The 19,542-nt window shown below is 47.2% G+C and overlaps 1 protein-coding gene across 9 annotated transcripts; it reads left to right on the top strand.

Annotated features, from left to right (window-relative positions):
* The first annotated feature begins 226 nt into the window (after positions 1 to 226).
* Positions 227 to 18,194, top strand: RAD21L1 (RAD21 cohesin complex component like 1). Of its 9 annotated transcripts, none has more exons than XM_068207765.1 (13): positions 231 to 968; positions 6,726 to 6,855; positions 8,351 to 8,450; positions 9,417 to 9,523; positions 9,900 to 10,085; positions 10,707 to 10,808; positions 11,779 to 11,889; positions 12,900 to 13,129; positions 13,976 to 14,078; positions 14,803 to 14,942; positions 15,625 to 15,705; positions 16,261 to 16,338; positions 17,100 to 18,194. In XM_068207765.1, the coding sequence occupies exons 1-13, from the start codon at positions 252 to 254 to the stop codon at positions 17,289 to 17,291; spliced, it is 2,277 nt and encodes a 758-aa protein (XP_068063866.1). In that variant the 5' UTR covers positions 231 to 251; the 3' UTR covers positions 17,292 to 18,194. The 9 variants fall into 9 exon arrangements, 8 of the variants coding, with proteins under 8 accessions (XP_068063869.1, XP_068063867.1, XP_068063868.1 ...); XM_068207772.1 differs by lacking the exon at positions 231 to 968 and adding an exon at positions 1,006 to 1,124; XM_068207770.1 differs by lacking the exon at positions 231 to 968 and adding an exon at positions 3,012 to 3,110.
* The last annotated feature ends 1,348 nt before the right edge of the window (positions 18,195 to 19,542 follow it).

Raw genomic sequence — 19,542 nt, forward strand, 5'->3', positions numbered from 1 at the left:
GATGGCAGAAACAGATCTGTAGGGAAGAGCAGTCAGGTCCTGGCTGTGGGAAGGAGCTCAGCCTCACATCCAGTCCAGGCTGCAACCGACCATGGCACAGAAATCCCAAGGCTGCCTTGATTGTGCCACTGCCATGATGCTGGTGGCAGGATCCCGTCCAGGAAAGTGCTGAGGCGGTGACAGAAGGTCCCAAAGGTCCCAAGGCCATGCTGTCCCAGTGCTGGTGGTGGGGAACAACCCAGGCCAGGGCCATGCAGTCTGGTGGAATACCTCAAAGCCTCATCAGTCTGGTGCTGTTGGGTCAGAGCACCATTCAAGAAAGGTTCAAGGAGGTGAGAATGGCGGCTGAAGGCTGGTGTAGGCGAAGTTTCACCCAATGGTATCAGTTTTGGAGTGCAGCAAGAGGACCCCGTTTCTGCCAGTGGCGAGGGGTCCCTGGGGTGCGCACAGCTAGGAGCCGGGCCCCTCGGGGGGCTGGGGTGGGGGGCTCAGCTGGCTCTCGAGCAGCGCCCGCGTCCCTTCAGCTGATACCCTCCGCAGCCGCAGCCGTACCGAACCATAAGTGCCACCGGTGCGGCGGGCGGCCCGGGCGCGGCGGCGGGCGGCGGCGGCGGCCAGCAGCAGGGCGGCGAGCAGGAGCCCACCCAGGGCCAGCAGCGCCAGCCCGGCCACGGTGCAGCGGTCGAGGCGGGCGCGGAGCCGGGCTGCCCGAGCTTCCAGCCGCTCCATCTGCCGCGCCGGCACCGCGGGGTCGGGCCGCGCCGCCCGCGGAACGGCCCCCGCCAGCACCACCAGCGCCGCGCCGCCCAGGGCGCAGCCCAGCGCCAGCGCCAGCCCCGGGCCCGCCGGCACCGGCCCCCCCGCGCCCACACCAGCCCCCGCACCCGCGGCCGCCGCCTCGTCCGGGCTCCGCAGCTCCGCCGCCCGCGGGGACGCCATGGAACCGCCGCCGGCCTGCGCGGCCGAAGGTGAGCGGTCGAAGCGGGACGGGATGCTCCTCTGGGTCGGAGACGGGTCCCCGAACCGGGATGCTTCCCCAAACCAGAGAGCCGAACCCCGAGGGCGGGATGCCTCCCCTTCCCGGCGTCGCTTCCCCTGACCGGGCTACCAGCCCCACCCCGTAGGTCTCCGAACCGGGCTGCTCCTCCTCCCGGGATCTCTCTTAGCCGAACCGGGCAACCTTCGGAGCTGAGACCCCGCCCGGACTGTCCCCCTTCCCTGGAGCCGACCCCCAAGCCGGGATGCTCCCCTTTCCTGAACCCGGCACCTGCCTCTCCGAACCGGGTCGTCCCACCTGGCTCTCCCTCTTCCCAAACCAGGCTCCCACTGCGCGACCCACCTTCCCGAATCCGTCTGAAACTCCCTGTGGGGACCTGTGTCCCTGTGACTCCACTAAATTGCCCCTCACCGGACCCTGCTCTCCCGCCGGGGTCTGTCCTCCCGTTCCCCGCTCCCGCACCGGGCTGTGGCCCCGCTCCGTGCACCGGGCTCCGCTCCCGCTTCTCCGCTGTCTGCCCTCCCCGCCGATGCCCGCACAGAGCTGCCCCGCTTCCCCTCCCGGTCCCCCGCGTCGGGCTGCCTACCCCCGCCGCCTCCCCGGCTCCCCGGGCAGGTGCCGGTGCCGCCGCGGGGCGGGCGGTGGGTGTCCCGAGCTGCGGTCGCGCACGGCCGCCGCACGCACACGCACACACACACACGTACGGGGGGCACACACATGCACTCACATGCACACGCCCGGGTGCACACCGGCACCTGCTGTGCACCTACCCTGTGCAACAGAGACCCCTCTGTGCACCCCTCTCGACAGAGCCGGGACCCACCGTGGGCACCCCGGGGGGCTGCGTGGGGAGGGGCTTTGGAGAGGACAGAGCAGCACGGTAGGTTTTGTGTGGGGTCTGCCTGGAGAACGTGCCCCCCACAACCAGCAGTCCCCTGTGGGACCCGAGGTGGAGCTGGGCTGGGAACAATGGGGCTGCAGCATGACCGTCGCTAGCCCCAAAGACAGCAGGGAGAGGTCCCATGTGGATGTTGCCCAAATTCCCAGGGAAAGTGGGGGTTGACCTGGGTTTGGGCCAGGCATGATACACCCCAGCCTGGGAGAGAGGAGCTCCTGGGCCCTGCGGTTCCACCACAATCCCACTGCAGTCCCATGACATAATGCCCCCCTTCACACACACACACACACACACACACACACACACACACACACACACAAGTTATTTATTCCATTTTCCTCAGAGCATTCATGTCAGTGCTTGCACTCTTCTTCTCCCTGACCTGGCACCAGACCCAGGCACGTGCCCCAGCAGCGACCTGCTGGCAGCCACACGCTTTCCCTCGTTTGTTAATACGACGTGGTCTATTTCCACATTTGGAGCAGTGCCTGGAGATGTGGATATAAATCCCAAGCAATAGCAGGTGGGCTGCTGACAGCTGCTGGGAAGGTTTGTCCATCACTTTGCCATTCCCTTCAACACCTTCACATGCTTCCAGCATCTCCACAAGCACACCCAGTGATGTGGGCACTGGGTGAGCTCAGTGCTGGGGCTGCAGGGATGCCACTTGTGCCCTGCACCCTGTCTCCATCATGTCCTGAACCCTGTCCCTGCACACAGTGCATTCCTCTGCAGCTACACTGGGCTCTGTGTTATCCATAGTGTCTGGGCACTGCTCTCTGTGGAGATGTCAGATGGGAGTTTCTTGCCACCTGTGTCATGACAAGGCAGGGAGTCAGATACACCTAAAATGGATAAAAAAGGGTCAGAGAGTTTTAGAGCATGCCACACAAATAAAGAAGTGCGTTTGTGTTTTCTGAGGGCTGGACAGGTGCAACACGATCCAGGCTCAGCACCTATGCAGGCACAGTGTCTATTCATGATGCTGACTGGAACACTCTAGACCAACACATGGCACCTCTCAGTCTCTGAGCTGCAGCAGGGGCATGGAGCTGCCATGGCAGGGGGCTTGGAATGAGATGATCTCTAAGGTGCCTTCCAACCCAAACCATTCCGTGACTCTGTGACTCTATGAAATACAGAGGCTTCCTAGCACAATGTCCCCAGAGATGTAGCCAGAAGTGGGCCGAGAAAGAAGCAGAATTAAAAATAAATGTAAGTGCATCCTGACACGTTAACTACATTTAGAGAGTCTTTAGTACCAACCCACTCCGCACGAAGGCAGGAGATGCTTGGAGACAAGTAGGTCATGGGACACAGATTGTCCCAAATCAGCAGAAAAAGATGGATTTGGAGCAGGCAGGCATATCACTGTGAACAGATGGGCAGGAGCAGATCTGCTGCCTTACCATCGCCAAATTCCCTGGGAAGACAGAACTGCCACCAGTTTGCTCCTGAGCAGAGCTGTGGTCAAGCCCTCTATTCTGGAGCACCCAAGTCCAATGGCTGCCCATGCACCCAAGGATGCCAAGGCCAGGAGCCTGGCCAGGATGGGGATTTGTGAGGCAGAAGCCAGAGGCACTCATGCTGTGGCTCCCACCTGCCTTCATACAGGGACAGGGCAGAGTCTGCCATGGGGTCAGAGCTCTATGCTGCCTGGGGGGCTGCTCCTGCACCCCAATCCCACAGCAATGCTCAAGAGGCCATTTGTGAGGGATGAGGTGGAGGGATGCGTCCTGCTGGCATCACTGCTTGCACTGTGCTGCCCCAGGATCCTGCTGCCATTGCTGGATGGGAGCTGGAGGGGACCCCAGGCCTTTGAAGGGGCCTCGGGGTAGTCCAAAAACCTTCCACAGCCTGATCCTGAGTGGCTGAGCATGAGAATGGGGACTGGCAAAGGCCACTCCATCCCCAAGGTGCTGGCACCAAGAGAAGAGGAGGAGAAACTGAGACAGTGAAGATCTATGCTGCCAGTGCAGGAGCAAAGAGAGGAGGGAGACAGCCAAGGTCAGAAGGAGCACTGCCAAAATTCACAATGAAACTGCAGGAGTGCTGGAGGGGAGAGACAGACGACTTGGAAAGAAAAGGAAAGAGGAGGGAGGGAAGGAGTCTGGGATATGGAATAGGGTGAAGGAGCCAGACGGGGAACCAGGGATGGGAACATGTCACTCCTCAGACGAAATGATTGAACATGGATGAGAGGGACAGCAAATGGGAGCCTCAGGCCCGCAGAAGAGGACAGCAGGAGCAGAAATGTGATGGAGCTAGACAGGCTGTGGACCTGGCTCTGTTCCCTAATACAAGCCCTGTGCAGTACAGCTCAGTTTTGGGGAGTGCACAGCTGTCTGGTGCCCACTGGCAGTGCTGACCCCTATCCAGCCTCACCACCGAGGTGAAGTTTAATTCCTGCCTCCTTAGCATTCACAGCATCCCATGGCAGAGCGAGCACCCGCAGCCAGCACGGCTCAAGGTGACTCGGAGGTCAGGGAAAAAGCAGCCAGGCAACTCAGGAGCTGGCTCTACATCACCGAGAGATCCAGCAATTTGAGAGGACCAGAGATGTCCAGCACATCACAGCCTCCCTGTCTGTCACTGCCAGTCCCTGTATACCCCAGACACAACATCCCAGTGCTTCCCGTGGATTGGGGGGGGGGGGGGGGAGTGGGGGGAGTTTCTGATCCAGGAATCTGCTCCTGGGAGCTGTTGCCACCAGCAAGGCAGGCAGGGCTGGACATGAGCCTTGGTTCTGGGGAGGGCTGGAGCTGCACAGTGGGCATCAGTGAGGGTGGTTCCCCTCTTGCAGGGCATGGAGTTCCCAGACAGGTTTGGTGTCGTGGAAGAGCAGTGGATACCTGCTCTGGGGCTCGTGGGAAGCTCCTCCAAGTCCCCGTTGGGGGATACACCATTCCAAGGATGGTTTATAGCAAAAATCCCTCTCCTTCCCCAAACGTCTGAGCCCCAGCCCAAAGACAGCTGGAGGGATGGAGCCCTGCTTGCCACTATGACCAGATGCAGAGCAGTGCTGGGATGAGGCTCAGCACTTTCCTGGTGATAATTAAGATCTCGTTATCTTCAGCTAACACCAGGGAGACAGGGAAAACCTCAGGTGCCTCGTGATATGGCAACAGCTGATGCTCTGGGCTGTGCCTGGGAGCAACGGGAGCCTCACTTGTTCTGCCTGAATATAAAGCATGGAAAGCACGAAGCAGAGGGTGACAAGCGATTTTTTCCTGGCTGGTGATACCTAAGTGTACAAACATACTGTCTTCTCTCAGGGGTGGCTGGAGCTGACACAGATGGATGGCTGTGCACCTTTTGCCTTTCCCCCCTGCTCAGAGGCCCAATCCGAGGCTCTGGGCTCTGTGTTTTTTGTTTTTGGTTTGGTTTTTTTTTTTTTTTTTTTTTTTTTTTTTTTTTTTGTTGTTTTTGTTTTTGTTTTGTTTTCTTCTGCAAATTTCCTTCATCAGGGGAGTTTTATCAGACGTGTCTGGAGCCACGCAGGAGCTGCTCACCTGCAGAGAAAGAGATGGGGTGGTGTCTGCAGACGGGCTCTTAGAACGTCAAGGGTGAAAGGGATCGGGAGGAGAAGAGGAGGAGAAGACAAGGAGAGGAAGGGAGGAGAGGAAGAAGGGCGGATGGGGAGAGTGAGGTTGCTCTCCACTCTCATGAACCCAAAATGAGGGGTGCGACAACGTGTTCCCGGGCACGTGTGGGTATTGGTGGTTAGCCCCAGGAAGCAGGGGAACATTTAGAGCGGCAGGTCCGTGGCGAGTGCCCACGGAGGTTGCGGCGGGCGCTGCCCGGCACCGGCTCCGAGGGCGGGCCCGGTGTGGGGACCCCGCCGCGGCGCCTTCCCGCCCTCGGCTGAGGCCTGAGGAGGGTCCGCCCGCCCCGCCGAGCCCCCTCAGCGCCTGCTGATCCCCCTCGATCCCGCCGAACCGAGCGGGCTCCTCATCCCCCCCAGGGCTCCTCAGCGCCGGCTGTGCCCGTCCATCCCTCAGGATCCCGCTAAATCCCACGCGTCCCTCCTGGCATTGCTCAGGCCCGCTGTCCCCTCAGCGACTTGGTCACCTCATCCCCTCGGGTCCTGCTAAATCCGCAGGGCCTGGCTGGATCCCCCTGTCCCCTCAGGCACCGCTAAATCCACCCTGACCCATCCTCTAAGGATCCTGCCAAATCCCCCCCACCCACCCTCTGAGGGTCCCACTAAATCCTTTCATTCCCTCAGCACCCAGCTGGGTGATCCCAGCCCTTCTGGATCCCACTAAGTCCTCACATCCCCTCAATATCTGCCTGGGTACCCTGTCCCCTCTGATCCCATAAATCCTCTCATCCCCTTCAGTGCCTGGTTGTGTCCCCCCATCCCCTCAGATCCCACTAAATTCCCCCTTCCCCATAGCACCGACTGGGCCCCCCAACCCCTCAGATTCCATTAAATCCCTAATCCCACTTGGTCCCCCATCTCCTGTTGCAACGGGAAGAGCTCAGGGAATTTTGTCAGGTCTGCCCTGAGACCTTTGGCCAGGCACCATGTTCTACGTCCATTTGCTCATCAACAAGCGGGGGCCGCTGGCCAAAATCTGGCTGGCTGCCCACTGGGAGAAGAAGCTCACCAAGGCACATATCTTTGAGTGCAATTTAGAGGCCACAGTACAAAAAATCCTCTCCCCAAAGGTAGGCTGTGGCATGAGGGGGGATCTCCTGGACAGTCCTGGGGTGGAGGTGCTGGTCTCTTGTAGAGAACTCTGTTGCTTGTGTGTAATATTTTAACGTTTTTGCCAAACATACTAACTCCTGAACAACTTTTTTCTTAAATTTAAATCCTCACAGTTTGCTATTGCTCTGCGAACCTCTGGACACTTACTCCTGGGGGTGGTGCGGATTTACAACAGGAAAGCAAAGTACCTCTTGGCAGACTGCAATGAAGCTCTGACCAAAATGAAGACAGCCTTTCGTCCAGGTATACACAAAATTCAGCGTTTTTTCATCTGTGTCCTGTACCACTCTCATTTTACAAGTTAATTTTCAGATATTTCTGTTAAATACACATTACTGACCCCAAAGGAAACTGAACATACTAGCACCTACTGCTGGTGTTTAGTCTGGCTTAATTTAGTGCAATTTCAGGTCTTTGACTCCCTTAACAGAAGCAGTATCTTAAGAGGACTTACATGAAGATGCTTGAGTTCAGCCTCCATTGCTAGATAATTAATTTTAATTTCTGATGACACCAACAACATGTCGAACAGTGTCAGTGCCAGACCTGACAGTGTGTTTTGAGCTCTAGCCATGCAGACAGGGAGAAGGGAGCAGAGATGACTGGAGCCTTTCCCAACAGGCTCTGTGTTTGTCATACTTAGGCAATAAATGGGAGGCACTGTTGTCTAAGAGTCTGAGAACAGCAGTGTCTACTGCCAGTTTTAATGTGCTGTGTGACCTGGCCTGTTTGCAAAATAGTGAATAATTACTCTGCATTATTCTCAAGGATATGATCACAGAATTATAGAATCACAGAACCATTTAGGCTGGAAAAGCCCTCCAAAACCCAGTCCAACTGTTCACCTAGCACTGCCAAGGCCACCACTAAGCCATGTCCCCAAATACCACATGTCTTTCAAATCCCTCCAGGGATGGTGACACCAGCATTACCCTAGGCAGCCTGTGCCAGGGCTTGAAAACCCTTTTAGTGAAGAAATTTTCCTTAATATGCAACTGAAATCTGCCAGCCACAACTGCTGGCTATTTTGGAGATAGATCCTATAGCAACTTGGAGAGCACCACACAGCTCAAGAGCACACAACAGTCACCACTGCTGCAACAGAGACTTTACCTAGATAGAAGTGGGGAGAATAATCTCAGCAGAAGTGGTAAAATGCTGAAAGAGGCTTTTCAGGGATGCTGTGAAATCTCCATCAACAGAAATGGTCAAAAGTGATCTGACTTTGAAATTAACCCTGTTCTGAGCAAAAGGTTGGGTTGGATGACCTTGAGAAATCCCTCCTCACGTGATTTTTTCCAGGATCCTCTGATACCCAAGTAACTGGCAGTCTGAGTACATAACTATTTGATGCTGGAGAACAGTATTATGGAGACAGAGCAGAGGAAAGGAAAGCACAGTGGTTCATTTGCAGTGCTGTGAAAGACTCTGGCTAGAGTCTCCCAGTCTCAGCTGGGAGAACCTTCCAGGGACTTAAAGCAGCTGTTCCCCAACACAAGTATTTAAGTATTTCAGGTCCTGTTGCAGCAGACTCTTTTGTATGTGTCTGTAAAAAATAGATCATCTTAAGGACATGGAAACTGAAATTCCACTTTTGGGTGCCTAAGCTTTACTGTTCTGTGATTTAGAATGGCAGCAGCCCCTCCTGACAGGTTTATAGGTTTATTATACTACTTGGGAGAGAACACTACTTTTATTTTATTGATACTTATTTTGTTATGTTGTCTGTTTATTTCAGGGCTTCTTGACCTTCCAGAAGAGAACTTTGAGGCTGCTTATCAGTCCATTACATTACCTGAAGAATTTCATGATTTTGAAGCACCGCTACCGGATGTAAAGTAAATGCTTCCCTAGTTTTTATTCATTCTTTTAGAATTTTCAGAAGTAAAAGCTATACTTGGTGTTATCTGATCAAGACTCAGGTTGGGTTGTTTAGATTTAATAACTGAATTCTCCCAAATTCTGAGCTTTGCAAGGCTACAGCTACAGGCGTTGTGCTTTGGTAGTTTTCCTCAGTCCTTTAATCAACAGACCTTCACAATGGAATAATGTCTTGAACTTAGACTTCAGGATTTTAAATTGTCTGAGTGAAGGATACAAACAGCTTTCGGAACCTCAAGAGAAGAGATAAAAATTAGTATTAATCCTGAAAGATGTGGCCAGTAACCACACAGTGTTGCACTGTTCCACTGGGTAACTTCATTTTGTTTCTGCTCCACTGCTCTCTGGGGCTGGGGTGTTTTATCAGCAATAGTCAGCCTGGCTCCTGAGAAAAAGCCAGCATATTTCTTAGGCTTTTTTGACACAAAGCAGCATTAATGTAGAAAACTGATAAAAACCAGGAGGCTAAGTCATGTTTCTGATGGCTCTGATGCCCCAAAGGTCCAGGACAAGAGATTTCCACTGGGGGTTGCTCTGTTCCTCCTCATAAATATGGTTTGATGGGATCAGTAAGGGTTTATTATTTTGTGATTACAGCTGCAATATAATACACTTGAATAAAGTGCCTCAGTGTGCTAAATCTGTAAAGGTGCCTTTTCTACCTGCCCAAAGAGTTGTGTAATTTGATTTAAAGGATGTTTCACTAATGAGTTGCCTTCTGACAAGGGTCTGGTAGGTACCAGGGCTTGGATGGGAACAAAATCGCAAAAGCCCAAGTTTACTGGCAAAAGAGAGTGGAGAATATGGGGGCTTGTGATAAAATGCCAGGATTGAAGGCTGTGTAGAAACAAGTTTTGACATTCCAGCTGAATGCTCAATGAGTTTCAGTTCACTCTATATTTTTATAATATTTTTTTCATCAGAGCCATTGATGTTGCTGAACATTTTACCTTGAATCAGAGCAGAGCTGAAGAAATCACACTTACAGAGGATTATGAAAGCAGTATACTTCTCGGTGATAGAAACTTTGGTGAGAGAAGCTGAGAAATTAGAAATATTTCATAAGGAGAAGTGTGTCTTATGTGAAACTTTTATGTGAGCCCTTTCCACGTGTGAAAAAGCTTTGATTAAAAGTCCATTTGTTTCATGCTTTTGCTGATTGGCCTATCATGCTGTCTTAGGTTTAAAATTTTGTGTAAGCAATATAATCTGGTGTCAGAGACTGAGAACCAAATCAAACATTTCCTGCTTTTCCTAAATTAGATAACCTTGTTTATTTTTTATTCCATTTGAGGTATGGGATGTCTTGCAATCTTTTAAAAATTACTTGGAAAATTAGGAAATTGATACATCTGGGTTTATAAAACTCACACAGATGAGGGATCAGGAATTGTGTGTTCCCTCAGATGAAGAAGCAGTAGCACTGAAGAGACAGAACTTCTTTGAGGGCAGTGTCCTGACGAGCAGTAACAGTCTGGTGGCTGATCCCAACTCAGCCAGCACCAGCAGAGACAAATCTGTGCTGCATGAAGATGTTTACTCCTTCCAGGATGACCATTTTGGGGATGAGGAGGATGCTGCAGATATGATTGGTAGGGTTTGCCGCAGGCAAACAGAATCAGTTCCTTTCCAAATATTTTTATTCTTACAGGAAAACAGTTAAGACAGCACCAAAGCGATTGTTGTCAAACATAAATTCTATGTTATTTGTTGTTTTCATACATATATTTTTCCTACCTGTCATTAAGTCTATGATCACTTTGACACTGCCAAGTCAAATTGGTTTAAAGGCTGTATTTCATTATTTTAGAAATAAAGGCATTAAATTTATGCTTAATGTTTAACAATTTAATTTCTATTTTCACAGGTGAAATAGTGCAGTATTTTTATCCTTACTGTTGTAATAACAAAGGCAACAAAGTAGTTTCTACATCATTATGGCTCAGAGCATTTATGTAAACCTTACAGATTGATACCTGTTGACACTATCAAGGCCATATTAAAAAAAAAAAAAAAAAGGTGGAAATCTCAAACTTGGGACTAATCCCCTCCTTTGTGTGCTGTTGCAGACAGCCGTGCCACTGACGGCCATCTGCGGAAGCTGAGCTTGCTTTCTTTGCAGAGTATTAACCTTCACTAACATTAGGCTGTATGAGGCTATTTCATGACTACTAAGGCTTAGAATGATTAAAACTATGTGCTTTGTATTTAAGAAATCCTGTTGAGGGATGAGGAAAATGTCCTAGATAAAGACATCCTTGATGTGGAGGAATCACGTCCTTTGTCACAAGATCTGCCAGAGAACAGCACAGCCAGTGAGTTTGCAGTGTCTGCTCCATCTCACATAAACCCTCTGTTCCTGTGTTAATGCCTAATGTCGCTCACATTCAGCTTTTTGTAGTATCCTTGTGCCTTTTTCCTTTCTTCATTTATTTTGCTTTTTTTTCCCCCCCAAACCGCTTCATCCACCATTTTAGGATAATTTTATTTGATTTAAGGATTCCAAATTTGTGACTTGACATTGCTTAGAAACACTTTCATGTGACATCCTGTTGGATATGCTGTTGGTCCACCCTGCTGCTCACAGCATGATGTCCCTTTTGAGGGGGAAAGAAACCCAAATAAGGGTGTCCTGTAACAGCGAACTTTCCTAGTGAGAGCTTAAAAGGTCTTTTCCAAAAGAAACAAATCTTTGCTTCTATTTCTGGCTTCGTATTTCTGCACCAAATGACTCTTAAGTAGCTCATAAAGGTGTTGTTAACCTTCTTTTGGTTTGATGCTGATGAAAGAAATTAAGCTTTGATAACTATTTCTGAGAAATTTTTGCTATCTTAAATCCTTACTTCCCCATCAGAGTGTTAGTTTAAAACAGAGAATTCTGGAATAGCTTTAAAGGAATAGAGTTGCTCTTGCCTCCCCTTGCTTTACTGCTGGTGCTACTTGTTTCTTTTCTGTTGACAGAGATGTCCACACTGCCATGCACTTGCCTGGAACTGGAAACAGGGATTGAAACTAAACACCTTTGCCCCTAAACACTTTCTGTTGTGTGGGTTTTCTCCAGATCAGTTCTTCTGTCTCTGCTGCAGCCTGGTCATTCTGGGACCAGTGAAGGGAAGTGTAGAGTATGAGAAGGAACTGGTGAACATAAGTGAGATTATAAACAAAACCACAGTTTCCTATTTCTCGCTGGTTTTGTCTGGTGGCATTCTCTGTCGTGTGATTGAAAAATTAGTCCATATTGTATTTTTTTTTTTAATTTGGGTTATTTGCTGGGTTTTCTTGCAGTTGAGTCCAACTGTGCAGACACCACTGTTAAGGATGTAAATCACACAATGAGTGAGACAATCCTTTTGTTCCAGGAAGAAGGATTTGTGCTTGAGTCAGTTGATGATACAGGTCAGAAGTTGATCAGTTTCTGATGAATGTTTGCATTAACTAGCTTTGGTTTGCTTCTTAGTAGTGAAAATACTTGCAATATAGATTATTTCTACCTTAGATTTCATCTGCTCCTGCTGTGAGAGTTCCTTTTTACAGTAAATATTATACAAACCCAGTGTCAGGTTATTTATCTCAGCTGCCCGAATTTCTGCTTGCAGTTTCTTCCATGTACCAAGTCAGGTTTTGTTGCTCTTCAGCTCTGGTAGCATTGGAAGCTTGGCCTTGGGGGTGGTACTGAAGATTCACCTGAAAAACTTTAATTGCCATTTACACATCAGTGACTTTTATATTTAAAATCACAATCCTAAATCTTTCAAGCCTTTGGAAAACATTGGTTTGTGAGCTTTTAACAAGATCCAAGGTGAAGACTATTACATTTCCTCTGCAGAGGAAATCTCAATGTCCCCTATCACATTGGTGGCTCTTTATGAATAAGCAAGCTCATGTTGACAGCAATATTTACAATATTGGAATTTTCTGGCCTGCCCAAATAATATCCAGGAAGTTATGGCTATATAACTAATCTGTGTCTTTCTTTTGTGTTTACATCTTGATTAAATTGCTAAATGATTAAACTGACAAATACAGATATTAATTATGAGGTAATGAAACCTCTTGAGTACATCAGCGGTTCCTGGAGCACTTAATTTCCTGATGGATTAAAGACAGCTTATTCAGTTTTGTTGCTCTAGCATGTGTTATCAGTAAGTTGTCCTGTGCCCAGCTCTTTATTAAAAGAGTCATTTGTCTTCCACAATTAAACATAAGGAAATTTCCAGTAAAAGAGTACAAAGAGTGAAAACTTTGTAGAAACTTTTGAAGGAGTGGCCTGTGCACTTGTACTTTGATTTTCAAGTCTAGGCAGTGTTCAGAAGGTTGGCAGCCAGGTTGATTCACTGGGCTTTTTTGTGTGCCTAATGTCCTAGAAATAGACCTTAAGACTTGTTATTAATACTTGCTTTATGTAGCTGTCACCCAGAGGAAAAAAAAAAAAAGAAAGAGGAAGCTGCTGGTGGACGTAGAGAAGGAGCTCAGCTGCCACACCATTTACAAGCAGCTCACCAACTACACTGACCTCCTGGCCACGCTGGACCTCGCTCCCCCAACCAAGAAAACGATGATGTGGAAGGAGTGGGGAGGTGTGGATAAACTCCTGTCCCATTCTTCACAGCCTATGCTTCATGCTCAGCTGCAAAAGGTAAAGATCAGCTCCTTGAGGTCTATACCACTGTGTAGGTTCCAGGATTGTTGCAGAGCTAGGATCTGACTGAGAGAGGTTTTGCAGACTCTGTTTGATCCGAACTTGGAGCTGGCTGCAGGTGTGCACTGAGCATTGCTCTGCAGTATTGGTCAGCTGGACACCTGATGGTTTGCACGCTCACCATTAATTGTTTCATCAGCTGTGGGGTCACAGACTTAACCTTCTGCACACCAGCAAGTGAAAAATTACAAAACGAACACAAGAGCTGATGTTTCAATTCACACACTGGCGCCTGACTGATCTTACACTGAGACATAACATTTGATGTTTCTGTCCATTTCTTTTATACTTTCTCCTTTGTTGTATTGTTTTCTGGTTTATTTCCTCTGTGTAATCAATTTGAGAGATCTTTTGTTTATATTTACTTTAAAGGTACATCATTCATTACTAGTAGAATATTGCTGATGGATTTGGAAGGGTTCACTGCAGCAGTGCAGCTTCACCACTTAGAGTCCAGCTGCAGAATTACAACTTGCTCTTTAAGAAGATGAAAACTGCAGATGTTTCTTTCTTTCATCCTTCCTTACTGGCTGGCTTCAAGAAAAATGATTCAAGCTGCTCCTAAGATGTTTTCTTATTGAATTCATGTTGGAGCTGCAGAAGGCTATTGCTTAAAAACAAACAAACAAAAAAAAATTGCAGATTTTCAGCGTGACCTAGTTCAGATACTGAAATTCTGGGTTGCAGTCATTAACATACAGCTCATATTCATATTTTGTGTTGATGTTTGTAAATAATCTGACATGATATTCTGAAAGCAAACAAAAAAATAATTATTTTCAGTTGTTTGAAAAATGCTTCAAGACTGACAGATTTAAGATGAGAGCAAATGGAATACAGAGTATGTCTGAAATTAAAGAAATGAGGAAAGAGCAAGACACTACAGGTAATATTTTAATTCTGTTGTGCAGAATTAGCTGTTAGAGAGTATTTTCTATTCTACATAATGTTTGAGAGACACAAGAGGTGTTGATGTGCAGTATTACACAAATTACTACTTTGCTGTTCTTTTGTTTCTTAGAAATTAAATTAAATCCAAGTCTTTTCTTCCTTGTGGCATAAGGAGATATTTTTGGTTTCATCTTTGGTTTCTCTAATTATCTCTGAAACTGCAGATTTGGGTAATGTTGCTTGTGTTTTTTTGGTTTTTTTTTTTCAATATAATTTAAAAAAATAGCTTCCCACTTATTCTAAGCTTAATCAAACTCCTCTCCAAAATTCCAAATTAATGTAAATAGTTTTACATGTATCTGGAAGATGTGTTTGGTTAATATCAGGCAAGAAGAAATGTTCCATTTTAGATCTTCTGAGAAGGATGTATCCACTTTCATTCTTTTGCTCTGCTGGGAACCTAACCTACCTCAAAAATTAATTAACAACCCCACCTCCTGTGAGTCCATAAAGGTCAGCTTTCAGAAAAGGAAAACCTGCCTTGGAAGGTTCTTCTTACATGCTCCTGTTGGGAATGATGTTTCTTCAATATTTGCTTATTCTGGCTCTTCCTCTCAAAGACTCTGAACTTGTGTGTGATTTTTGATTTTCAGTGGGTTTTTTTAAAGATGGTGATTGACAGTAATTTCCTCTTCAACCTTGGTTTTCTGTTAATACAGAGATGCTGCCAGTAGAAGAGCCAAGTTACCTGAAGGAGCCAGCTCATTCTGAGACTGGGAGAAAAATTATAAATGATTCCTTTATGTTGACATCACAGAATGACAGAAATGAAACCAATGAGAACTGTGGTGAAATTATAGTGAGCAGTTTTCCTCAGTTTTAGAGACTTAAGTGTGCCTATTGGTTCCACTTTTTGCTAAGGTTCCATTTAAAGCATGTTAAGAAATTACTAATGTTTGGAAAGGATGCTAAAAACGGTCAAGAGAGCATTAAGTAGCTTGTGTGATGAAAGTTTATTTATAATTTGGTAAACTCCCATAACGAATGAATGATTAATTAAAATGTTTATTCATCAGCATAGATTACAGTTTAATCACTAAGTATATATGAGAGCTTAATATTAAATATGAAATATTGTACTGAAGAGACAAATATAATCTTTATAAAGGATAAAACATACATTTTGTGTGTCATATTGAGGAAATACTTAAGCAATATCTCTTCCATCTTCACTTCTGCTAAAGGGTATTCTTTAGGGAATATGAGGCTCATTAATGTTGAAAAGTGATGAAATTGGAGCTAATGGCAGTAGAAAATGTGTGCTCCATGCCTGAACTCTGCCCATAGGTTTAGATTCATCTGTAGATAAATCCTATGGCAAGGTCCTTCCCTGTATCAGGAAAGACATGGTAGAAATAGCAGCTATTAACTCATTCTGAAGAAATTGATTACAATAAATTCTTTGAGCAGAACTGTGTGAGGAGAATTGCACTGTGTGCACAAATAGTCAGGCCTAGTAATTGTCATTTTCATACTCACAGGAGGATGGAGCAGCTTTCTCCGAGAGCTCAAAAAATTCCCTGGGCCAGGAAGCTGAAGCACAGCAGGTGGAGGTGCCAGAGGTGTGCGTCCTAAGCTGATGGCCCTGGCTTGTTTCAGAAGAGAACCCTGTTTCTTTTTAAAAAAACAAACAAATAGCATCATGAATTTACAGGGAGTTTTGCTTCCTGTGAGAGGGAAATAATTTCAACCTTGCTGGTTCTGAGGATGTTCAGGTACTCTGAAACCAGGGCAGTCAGCTGCAGACTTCAGAGGTTAAGCCCAAAATCTCAAGCTAAATATTCAAATATCTCTTTAAGCTCCTGGCCAGTACAAATCCTGTCAGAATCCCAGTCCCACAGAGCAGTACCTGGCTGTGGAGCTGCCTCACTGGGACCATGTCCATGTTGCACCTGAGCTGCCTCTGTAGCACAAAGCACACAGGTCCCATTCTTTCCTTTGTTTCACACAGCCTTGTGTGAGCACAAAGGTGTCAGAGGCTCCAGATTCCCTGAGTTTGGCTATCCAGATATCCAGCTCCATCTGGATTTTCAGCCAGGCTGGAACTCCTGTCCTTTTTCTCGTGGTGTGTGACTTTTTACACACCCTGACTAACTTTCTGTTTACTTCCTCTCAAGGAGCAAACAGTGACCAGGAAAGACAATGAAGAAATAAGATGGGGCAAAAGAACTCTTCGGTTACAAAAGACTTTACAGGTACCAGTGCTGGGTTTTGTTATTAGATACCAAAATTTGGTGTTCTTTTCAGCTGGACCATGTTAGAAAAGCTCTTCCTTCTACTGTTCATTGTGTCTCTGCTTCTCACTTGCAGCATGTGCTTTTTTGGGTATTTCTGTGGAAAAATCAGGATTCTGGGTGCTTGATGTGTGGTGTTCCTTTCCACAGCTGCTGGAATTACTAGAATTTTCTGAATGCTCTTTTTTTTGAACGTGTTTCAAAGGTTCTGTGCAAATAGTAAATAAATATTTACAGCCTTTAAAAAAACAAGAGAACTCTGAAACCAAAGAACTGATCAAGGATATTTATTGTTATCAATCACAAAGCATGATGGAAGCACTCCACTGATGTAATGGAATTCTGTGGAATTGTAGATATTAGTAACATACATAAGTACCAACACTATTATGGCATTAAAATGTTAAGAGTCACTTCTATAAACACAGATGGAAGATAGACAGGGAGGTTGTGGACTCCCCATCTCTGGAAGTATTCAAGACCAGGTTGGATGGGGCTTGGAACAACCTTGTCTAGTTGGAGGGATCCAGGGTGGGGGAGTGAGATGGTCTTTAAAGTCCCTTCCAACCCAAGCCAGTGTGTGCTTCCATGATTCTATGGAGATTGGATCCTATTTGAGGCATTCAGGCAGAGATATTCCCTCTATGCAGTGCTCTTTGTTTGGGCTCCAGTTTTACTGGTGGAGAAGCTGACCTGACTGATTTCTCATTTCCCTCACGCAGCAACTGAAGAGATCAGGCATGTGCTCCTTCAGTTTTCGGGAGCTCTGCCGGAGAAACAACCGCAAAGAAGCTGCAGCCACATTTTACATCTTCCTGGTGCTGAAGAAGCAGGAGGTCGTCAAGCTGCAGCAGCCTGAGCCCTTTGCTGACCTCACAGCCACTGCTGGGCCCATGTTTGACAAGATCAGATAAACTGATCAAAATACAGCTTAGGTTGCACTTTCCAGCAAATATTTTTCTGGAAAAAGGATGGAATGTCTTGTCAAGCTGTGGGAGATGAGCAGAGCTCCCTGTCCTCTACACCACCCAGTAATGGCTTGTGCAGGGGTCCTGGCCCAGGTGATCACTACAGGGCTTATTATTAATATTTATAATTACCTTATGAGTTATATGATAGTTATACAATATGTTAATAAAATACCACTAAAATTTATATTCTACATAAGAGATTTACATTGTGAAGAATTTTATAAAAGTCCTCAAAGGAATTTTATAAAAATCCTTGAAGGATTTTTAAAAAACCCCTTCAAAACCTTTCTCAGAGACTAACTTTGGAGCTTAAATTATTTTTGACAAGGCTTGTATCTGTTAATTCTCTAATGCCATCAGTAAGAGTTATCTGTTTACTCTCTGTAGCAAAAAAAAAAAAAATAGACTATTTAAAATTGTTCCTGTCAAAGAATGTTCAGTTTTTCATATTTTAAGATCTAGCAGGGTACTGTCTCCAGTGTTGCTTTTGTGTGTTCAGGCAGACAGAAGTTACATTGGCCCTAGAAGAGTCCAGAAGCTGCAGCAAGAGATTCTATTTTCTAGAAATCCTGCATTTTCAGATTTCACAGAGCTTCTTAACTTATTAACACCTTTATTCATGTGTCGATCTATTTAAAAATGGATGTTAACTGAAATATTATTAGTTCTTTGTATTTTTGTCTAATTTATCTAAAATTTATTCATTTTCTGTCATTTTCTGAACCTCTTGGTTTCTGGCTGCCTCCCACCTGGAGGAGGGATGGTTGTGCCCCACTCCGGTGCTTCTGTGCTGTGGGGACATCACTGTTCCTTCATGTGGAATCCATAAAAATCAGAAGATGTTTCTTTTGCTTGTTGGTGTTTCTTCTGAAGGATGAAATCCTATGGGTTCATCTCAGAGTGAGGGACTTGGTGATTTTACTTTAAATGGGAAAGGATGGGTGATTTTGTCACCGGACTTCCAGGTGTTCACTCACCTCAGTGACACCCCTGTTTGTCTGTGCTCACTAATGTGTATGGTTCCTGTCCCACAGGATTCGGGGGGGGTTGGTTTTGAGGGTCTGTTTAAGGGAGTAAAAAGGCTTTAAAAAAGGTAAAGCCCCAGTGTGGGACATGGGGTGGCCACTGGCTGTGGGGATGTGCCCTTTCTGAACAGGAATATTTGATTAAATAAGTATTAGGCCTGTGCTGCTGTTCTCTGAGGGGTTCCTTTTCTGGGTGTAAGGAAGAGAAAAGCATCCCTGTATGGTAAAAACCTCTGAGTTTTCTGCAAAAGAAACGCTATTTTTGGGTGGGAATAGGAGCATGGCTCAGGCCAAGACTGGAACCAAGGGCAGCTCATCTTTTCCTAATGGCAGGCCTGGCACTTCCAAAGCCAGGTGCTGACCTGGGAAAAGGGTTTGGTGAAAACCTCTCCCTCTTTCCCTGCAGCAGGCCCAGTCTCCCTGGAGTGGTGTTCCCACTCCTCAGGTCAGAGTATCCTGAGAGACCAAGCACAGCAGACTGTAGAGGGAAGGAGAAACCATTTTTCTTTCCCAAAAGCCATCAGGAATGACTCTGCATCTCACAGCAGAGCTGCTGCCTGTGCCACATGGTCAGAGCTGCTCCAGTGGCAGCAGCTGTGATAAGTCATTAATTTTCCTTTTCAAGGAGAGAGGCTGTGCGTTGGATTCGCTGGGAGAGAGGGAAACAAAAGGCAGCTGGAGGTGGGCAGGAATAAATGGGAGGCAGGATATATATATACACTGAAAATAGTCTGTGTGTTGGGATAAATGAGGTACAAATCATGCAGGAAATAGTGCTGGAAGAAAGACTGACTTGTATTTACCAAACAGGTTTGTCAAAACTCTGGAATAACCACGGGGGCGTGACAAAGGGAGCTGGGAATGTCTGGGAAGCACAATGGGCCTCGGGTCCAGACCCAATTTGGGCGCAGGTTCTATGGCCGTGTATATTTCCCACATTAACATTTCCCTCCATAAATCCGTATGTGGATCCACACAGGCTGCATGTTCTGTGGATGTCTGTAGCACAGGCACATGTGTCTCTCTGACGCTCCTGGTCCCCACGGCGGTGTCCGCAGCCGACCTTGGGCGCTCCTGGCCGCGGGCACGGAGCTCCCCAGGAGCCGGTGCCCTGCTGCTCCCCGCACCGGCTGCAGGACGTGCCGCAGGGGCTCCCGAGACGTTTCCTC

This window comes from Anomalospiza imberbis, chromosome 17, assembly GCF_031753505.1.
Source record: "Anomalospiza imberbis isolate Cuckoo-Finch-1a 21T00152 chromosome 17, ASM3175350v1, whole genome shotgun sequence".
In the NCBI taxonomy this organism is placed as follows: Eukaryota; Metazoa; Chordata; class Aves; order Passeriformes; family Viduidae; genus Anomalospiza; species Anomalospiza imberbis.